Source organism: Larimichthys crocea, chromosome III (assembly GCF_000972845.2).
Source record: "Larimichthys crocea isolate SSNF chromosome III, L_crocea_2.0, whole genome shotgun sequence".
In the NCBI taxonomy this organism is placed as follows: Eukaryota; Metazoa; Chordata; class Actinopteri; family Sciaenidae; genus Larimichthys; species Larimichthys crocea.
The window spans coordinates 27,640,971-27,649,064 of record NC_040013.1 but is presented as its reverse complement, the minus strand read 5'-3'; the positions used below and the strand labels follow the sequence as shown (position 1 = coordinate 27,649,064).

General features: G+C 38.0%; 1 protein-coding gene across 1 annotated transcript; it reads left to right on the top strand.

Moving 5' to 3' along the window:
• Positions 1 to 5,287, top strand: cdk7 (cyclin-dependent kinase 7). Its single transcript, XM_010733673.3, has 12 exons — positions 1 to 169; positions 382 to 441; positions 525 to 558; positions 662 to 729; positions 841 to 909; positions 2,234 to 2,344; positions 2,431 to 2,549; positions 2,916 to 3,015; positions 3,107 to 3,193; positions 3,290 to 3,439; positions 3,993 to 4,131; positions 4,827 to 5,287. Exons 1-12 carry the CDS (start codon positions 104 to 106, stop codon positions 4,853 to 4,855), a joined length of 1,032 nt encoding a protein of 343 aa, XP_010731975.1. The 5' UTR covers positions 1 to 103; the 3' UTR covers positions 4,856 to 5,287.
• The last annotated feature ends 2,807 nt before the right edge of the window (positions 5,288 to 8,094 follow it).

Here is an 8,094-nt window from a genome sequence, read left to right as displayed (position 1 = left end):
GTCGCTGTTGGTCAATATAAAACCTCCTTTAACCCGGAAAAAGTAGCTGCGGACCTTTAACAACGCAGGAAGTGTCTCCCAATGAGACTGACAGTTAGCTGCCATGGCGCTTGATGTAAAGTCCAGATCCAAACGATACGAGAAGCTGGATTTCCTCGGAGAGGGTCAGGTAGGTAGACGGGGACCGTGGTTGATCTCTGTGTCTGTGTTTCTTTCATACAAGTCCAGGCAGCTCATGGGGATGGAGGGGAAGCCTGATAGCTGAGAGCTAACACGCGTTAGCTGGTTGTTAATGTCAACAAAGCATTGCTGGTTCATGCTGCTGGTGCACAGAAGATGTGTCTTTGGACTTATTTCTCTCTGTTTCTCTCTCTCCCACAGTTTGCCACAGTGTACAAAGCCAGAGATAAAACCACTGACACCATAGTTGCCATTAAAAAGGTAAAATAAGTCAGATTGAATGTGGTTAGCACCTGTGTGCCACACTGATGTTTAACACCATCTGTTTTCTTTTGTTCTGACAGATTAAGGTTGGCCACAGGACTGAGGCCAAAGATGGTAAATGACTCATGATCACTCACTGATGGCTCATGTTTAATGTTTTTTATTATTATTATTATTTCTCACACAATAATTAATGACTATCATTGATTATTAATAGGTATTAACAGGACTGCTCTTCGGGAGATCAAACTGCTGCAGGAGCTGCATCATCCAAATATCATCGGGGTAGCTAGACATTCATTATGTTACAATATGTTTGTGTATTCAAATTCACATGATACAGGTGTATTTGAGCACTTACATTTCGTGTGTGTGTGTGTGTGTGCTTTTTTTTAGTTGCTGGATGCCTTTGGACACAAATCTAACATCAGTCTGGTGTTTGATTTCATGGAAACGGATCTGGAGGTGAGACAGTTCATCATCATCATCTTTTTGTGTGTGTCAACAATACAACACCATGCTGTCCTGTACAACAGCCCAATGAGGCTTTAGTTTGTTCTTATTTTGGTTTAGCTCAATTGTAAAAGAAAAGTTCATATTTCCCTTTTCATTAAATATCTTCTTTCCAAGAACATTTTAACATCTTGAATAGCTTTATTTCTAAATATGTCCTAAATAATATTGTCCTAAAAATTTAAAACAGATATCTGTAAATTAGACTTAAAATAAACATTCAAATAAACATAACATGTAACAACAACAACAACAACAACAACTATATTAGACTAGTACCATAACTGCGACCTTTGCACCTCTTGAATCATATTGCACAGATGTTTGTTATTATCTTTATACATGTTGTCTCTGTATGATCAGATGTACATCAATCATTCATGCTAATTAAATTGATCATACCAGAACATGTTGCATTTCATTAGTGCGCCACCAGATGGACATTTCATTACTTCCCCGTTTAGTAGCGATCAGAAAGAAAAGCATTACAAGTTGTGTTAATGAATTTCTGCTATCATACTGTGAGTGGAGAGAGCCGACCAAAGAATAATTGAGTACATGAAGAATCTGTGATTGAGGGGTGTAAGGTCAGATGACATGGAGAGTAGCGTGAAAATGTGTCCAGGATGACAAAGATAGCAGCGTTGAGTGCCCTCATCTCACCATTAAGTGGTTTCTACAAGGTCACTAAAGCTTTTAGATTTTTCCACACCTCCTTCTCTGGTTTGTTTTGACATGCAAGGCTCCAGAGGGGCGCCCACCACAGATACATCAGAACCTAATAGAATGATGCAAAACAAGATAAGCACGCTTAAAAAAAATAAATAAAAAATCAATATCACTCTGCTCTTGGCTCTTGGCTCTTAAAGTGAATTGATGCCATTAGGAGGGACAGGACAGACATGAGGATAAAACAGGCTGCTCATCTTATTACCAGTGGTGAAAGACTATTTTTAGGCCACATGCCCAGAATTGGCTCCATGAGCTTATCAGCTACAGATGTTAGGTGCTGTTATTGCCAAAAATATTACATAGAAGGTTTTTGGATGAGAGGTTGAATCTGAACTTTGCTGTCTAGCTTGGCTCCAGCTGTGTCTACTTCTTCAGAACTATATCCCAGTTGTCTTTCATTATCTTATCTGCTGTGCTATGTGTAATTTAATTTTGAATGTGTATCCTACAGCTATGTAAAAACATTAAGTAATGGACAAAGATTATGAGTTATCAGATATCCAGCTATACTTAATCCTCTTTGTCTTTGTTTTGCTTTGTTAAGGTGATCATCAAAGACACCAGCCTGGTCCTGACTCCAGCCAACATCAAAGCCTATATCCTCATGACTCTACAGGGATTAGAGTATATGCACCAACACTGGGTCCTACACAGGGTAAGAGCAATTACACTCCAAACACACATGTACACACATGCACACATACACTCAGTAATGTACATTTTGCTATGTTGTATCTGCAGGATCTGAAGCCCAATAATCTGCTGTTAGACGGCAGCGGAGTGTTGAAGTTGGCTGATTTTGGTTTGGCGAAAGCGTTTGGCAGCCCCAACAGAATCTACACACATCAAGTTGTTACCAGGTCTGTGCTTTTTTTCCTTCCATGTATTAATAATAAAGACTGTTCTTTATATTCCTTAGTGTTTTCATTGGAAATCAGCATAGCAGCATATCTCTGTCTATTAAGAGATCTAAATCCTCATGTGCTTAGCCTTTATTAATATTGATTGATAGTTAAATGTATCTCATGAGGAGATACGTTGACAGCACATAATGAAATTAAATTAGTGGACCAGTGGATGGCAGCAACCTTTGTCATCTCTCGGTTAAGAAAAGTTTTGAGGATTTTTTTCTCGTACAGAAGGGATGTTTTACTAGAAGACTAGCATGCTGTATTTCTGTTTACGAGTTGTAAACTTGAACTCTCTGTTTATTGATCCTTTCCTAGGTGGTACCGCTCCCCTGAGCTCCTGTTTGGTGCCAGGATGTATGGTGTGGGTGTTGACATGTGGGCAGTGGGATGCATTTTGGCAGAGTTACTACTTCGGGTACACAAACCTCAAAGTTCAGTACAAAATCCAGTAGTAGAGGTTATTTTTGTAGCCATGTTAATGTCTCTGTATGTCTCTTTTGCTGTAGATACCATTCCTTGCTGGAGACTCAGATCTTGACCAGCTGACTAAGATCTTTGAGGCTCTTGGGACGCCCACAGAAGAGACATGGCCTGTCAGTATCTGTTCTTATGTTTGTTGTGATACTTGTTTCTACTCTGTTCACATGTGAGGATCGTTGTATACATTTATGTGTAACATATCTCTGCAGGGAATGAGTAGTCTACCAGACTACGTGTCCTTCAAAATATTTCCTGGCACACCTCTGGAACATATATTTAGTGCAGCTGGAGACGACTTACTCCAGCTGCTACAGGGTCTCTTCACCTTTAACCCCTCAACGAGGACCACAGCTACACAGGTAACACACCACTAACATGCAATAGCTATTCTCACTTTAATATGACAAGAGTAACACATTATGAGTAATTATGTGCAGAAACTGAAGACAGCCTAAAAGTCTTTGCACCATTTAACATTTTTATTTAAATTGAATTTATTATATTTCGGTGCTTTGTTTGATCTATAAATAATTTTTGTTTTGTTAAACATATTTCATTCATCAAATGGCAAAAGAACACACATTTTCTTATCAAGTGGAAGTATTTATTCAACTTCTTTTCTCAAGTATGAGGAAAAAGTGAAAAAGTACAGGCTCTGAACTCGAAGTATAAAAGAATTCTTGTGTTTTCTCTGACGGACATTTAAACTGTTTCTGTGCAAAACTTTGAGCACTTTTATAACTGCAAAAAGGCAACATGAAATAAAAGGAACAATAAAAAAAAAATACAATAAAGAAATATTTGATATGTTTAACTTTGTTTAATTTAAACCGTTGTTTAAACTTGTAGACATTTCTGTTTCGCCCGTCCATGGATCATCACACATTCATATATTTATCTGTTGTTTTTCAGGCTCTGAAGATGCCGTACTTCAGCAATCGACCTGGTCCCACCCCTGGACCCCAACTTCCCCGACCCAACTGTTCAGTTGAGGCCCTGAGGGAGAAGGAAACTATCGGGCAAAAGAGGAAAATCGAGGGCCTGGAGACGAGTAATTAACACATTTATTTATAAGTTTCTATATATAAGCATTATCCACCAAGTAGAGCTTTGACCTTGATATTCCCATAGTCAAATAAAGTTGGGTAATATATTATTATAGAAAACATGTTTAAATTGTGGTTGGAGCAGTAAAAAAAAAAATGTCTGCAAAGATGTTTGAGGCAGATTTAGAAAGGAGCTAGGAATTTAAGAACATCCCACTCAGACCAAACATACATATAGCATGTTGTGAATTTTAGCCTCATGTACCATTCCTCCTGACTTCTCATGGTTATGCACACTATGGGCATAAATCTAGAACACCCACTCGATCGAACCTAGCAATTCAAAGGGTGTTGGCTGCACATTTAACTGCAGTACCGAAATTCAGAGTGTAGTGAAGTAGAGCACACGTACACACGTACAGATGGTTTAGTAGATTGTGGTAGGGTATCTTTTACTGAAGGAGGACCTTGGTGTTTCTGGGAGGTTCAAAGCGTTTCCAGCTTCTCCTGTGGTTTGGGAAATATAAGGGTTGACTGTATGCTATGCTTTATGCTACAGTATATTACAGAGAGAATGTACTTACTTACTTACAGTAGATGGAAACGTTTGTGGTTAGCAGATTCTGTGTATATACATATATATATATATATATATATATATATTTTTTAATGTTTGTAACAAGACTCATGTTATTTGCAGCTGTGATGAAGAAGAAGCTAATTTTCTGACCAGATGGCACCTAGTAAATCAGATGATCCCCATCTTCACACCGCGTGGCTCAGCTTTCCCGCATTGCTCAGGATTGTCCACTGGAATGAAGAAAAAGAAAAGTCTGAGGGGAAAATGTCTCCGATGTGTTTGACTTTAGGCTATTTTTAGAGATTGTAGCTGTTACATGTTGAGAATTGTTCTTGAAATATCCAAGGTGCTGCTGTGTCCAGCATTCCATCAAATGGTGTACAACAGAGACTGCCTGGTAAATAGTGTTTGCTCTGGTCTCTCTTCATTGTAACAATGATACCTAAGCTCTGGGAGCCTGCTGGAATATGTCTATTTATGTGACTGTTGAGAACAACCAAACTAGCAAGACTGATGTATTTCATGTATATGTATTTTTTATTTTTTGTATGTAAGACCAATAAATGGTGCATATGCATATATGGGATCTTCCAGCTATGATTGAGACTGTAAGCTGACTGCTTTAACTCACTAAGAAACTACTGGCACCAAATCTAGTAGGTAATTTGGACCGGCAACAACAGTTACACAGGCTAGGAAACACTGTGCTGGGCTGCTAATGTCATACAATTCACAGTCATGACTCTAAACTCTCTGATGGAAGTGCATATTAACTCAATACGAAAACGTTTCACAAATTAAACGACTGGTGTAACCAACTGATAATATTTCATAAAAATAGTGCAAAGCATTCGACCTGAATGAAAATATAGTGCACATGTATTAAAAACACACATTCACTTTACTACAATTGCACGTATTTGTAATCAGCAGTACTGTGATAAGAAAGAAAGTCCCAAATTCACACAATAACACCCAAACAAACTGTAAAATATAGCCAAATTTAACGTCTACAGTCTATTTTTTTCACCTGTTGAATGTGTGTTGACAGAAATATACTTGAGTTTATTTACTCAGCCTGCCAGCGAGAGTCCAAAGGAAAGAGGTGTGTATTTGTCTGACTTTGTGTCTGTGTGTTTATGTGGCCTAAGCTCAGACTTCAGGGCAGACAGTGTCAAGCGACAATGTGCCACTAGACCTATCTTTGCCTCCCTGTCCTTTGTTTTCAACATTACTGTGATCCAATGTAGTCTGACATGTCGGAGGCTTGATCCTCCGGCAGGCGTGCTGCTGCCCTTTTAGTTTTCTGTCAAACGGGATAAGAGAAGAAGAAGGGAAAGAGGGAGAGTATGTCACAGTTCAAAAATTCAACTTCATATTTAATCAAATCTACCTCTTATTATGTGTGTTCATGCTTCATTTTTTTCTTAGGTTGTGTCTGAATGTTACAGAAATCCCATAACTGTCCACTTCTTTAGTGTGACCACGTTTTGGACCTGAGCAGACAAGATCATCAGTTTGAGGTCATGTTCCCCTAAGTTCAGAAAGAGTGCATCCTTTGTAATTCATTTATAAATGTCCACAATACAGCACTGTGAGGGGACACAATGTCTTTGCGTGGTGGTGGTTGGTGACTACAGTGTGTGTGCGTATGTGTAGGGTGACTGGGTCAGATGACAGGTTTGGCTACAGTAGCAGCCTTATCAGCTTGGCCTCTCATGCAATCTATTTCATTGGCCAGGAAAGCCACTGTTAGAACAAACACACTTGCCCACATGCTGTCACAGATTATGAGCACAGGGTTTGTGGGAAAAGTGACACTTGCTCATAATCCTGAATCATCATGTGGGCTGAACTGAATCAAATAGACTGATGATTAAGAGCTTATGAATGATGGATGGAGGAAGGAGAAAAGTGCTGTTACGGGAATTTTTAAAGAAACCCCTTGAATAAGGAAGACTGGATTCAAAGTATCAAAGTTTAAGTTGAATTTATTATTCTTGTACAAGAAGGAGCGTTTAACAGTGCAACACACAAGAGGGGTTACAGAGAAAAGGCTCCTTGAGGAGCTCTAACAGTTGGTTCTTATACATTTCTTTAAAAATGGGCTGTCTCAGACACTCCTCTTCAGCAATGAACATTATGTATCAAAATGACACTTCTCAGGCCTGTTTCTCACGTCCTTGTCTCTCCTGTCCTTGAACTACTGATCTACAATTATCTCGCCCTGCCATCCTCAGCAAAACACACGCCAACTAAGGGAAGTGCACGAGACATGCAAAAAACAGGAAACACACATTATATGAGTTAAAACATCTGAACCCCAGTATAAATTTTTATAACAAGTACACGTTTTAGTAAAATATTCTTCATTTCTTAATGAATTTCATGTGCTGTATTGTTTTTCCTTCAGCTCAGCCCTGGTAAATGTCTAATTCCTTTTTGTACACAATGCCTCACTGCTTTTTAGTGTAAGTACTGTTGGTTTCTATACGATATCATACAATGGAGCGGACAATTTCGAGCTGGGTTTGGTTGTTTGTATGCATGCTTGCATATGTATGAATGTTTGAATATGTATATTTGATTTAATGTATTTAATTAGTTTTTTGTTGCTTTAGTTTGTCTTATTTGCTTGTAACTTAAATATAATGTGTAAAATTGTTGTCTACAGCTGGATACAGGAAAATGTAAGATGCAACTTTATTGTTAAAAACTAATAAAAAATAAGTTAAAAAAAATCAACTTGCTGTATGTTTATCTATCTTAATTTGTGTAACATCTGGCTTTGTGAAAGGCCAGTGAAGTATAGCCTACTGTAACTGTGAGACAGACTATTTCTTTTAAATTAGTTAATGTTTTTTCTTTCTTTCTTTCTTTCTTTCTTTCTTTCTCATTTCACAGACTAACACGCCTTTCTGGTGGATATAAAATGTGTATTTATATAAATGTTGATGTTTGTTATCCTTTCTTTGCTGTGTCAGTTGGAAATGCAATGAAATATTTATTTATTAAATCCTCTTAATGCATGTTACTTTGTGTAACATCTGGCTTTGTGAAAGGCTCGCGAAGTATAGCGTGAGACAGACTATTTTAAATTAGTTAATGTTTTTTATTTCTTTCTTTCTTTCTTTCTTTCTTTCTTGATGTTGATGCTTGTTTTCCTTTCTCTGCTGTGTCAATTGGAAATGCAATTAAATTTGTGTAACATGTTTTTGTGTAATGAAAGTATAGCCTATTGTATCCTGTGAGATAAGTCTGTGATGAGCTATGTTGTCATCTGTTTCTCACCTATGGTTTCAACCACATGCTCCGTGTGTTTGTTTGGCTGTTTTTGTTGGTGATGTGCAAGTCAGTGGGAGGAGAGAGAGAGACAGAGACAGAGAGA

What these genes read in the sequence shown, in the direction of transcription:
- cdk7 (XM_010733673.3), top strand. Translation starts at nt 104, where the DNA reads ATGGCGCTTGATGTAAAGTCCAGATCCAAACGATACGAGAAGCTGGAT. An exon ending in CCATAGTTGCCATTAAAAAG is followed by an intron (nt 442 to 524) that starts GTAAAATAAGTC and finishes TTGTTCTGACAG; the next exon opens with ATTAAGGTTGGCCACAGGAC. An exon ending in ATCATCCAAATATCATCGGG is followed by an intron (nt 730 to 840) that starts GTAGCTAGACAT and finishes GCTTTTTTTTAG; the next exon opens with TTGCTGGATGCCTTTGGACA.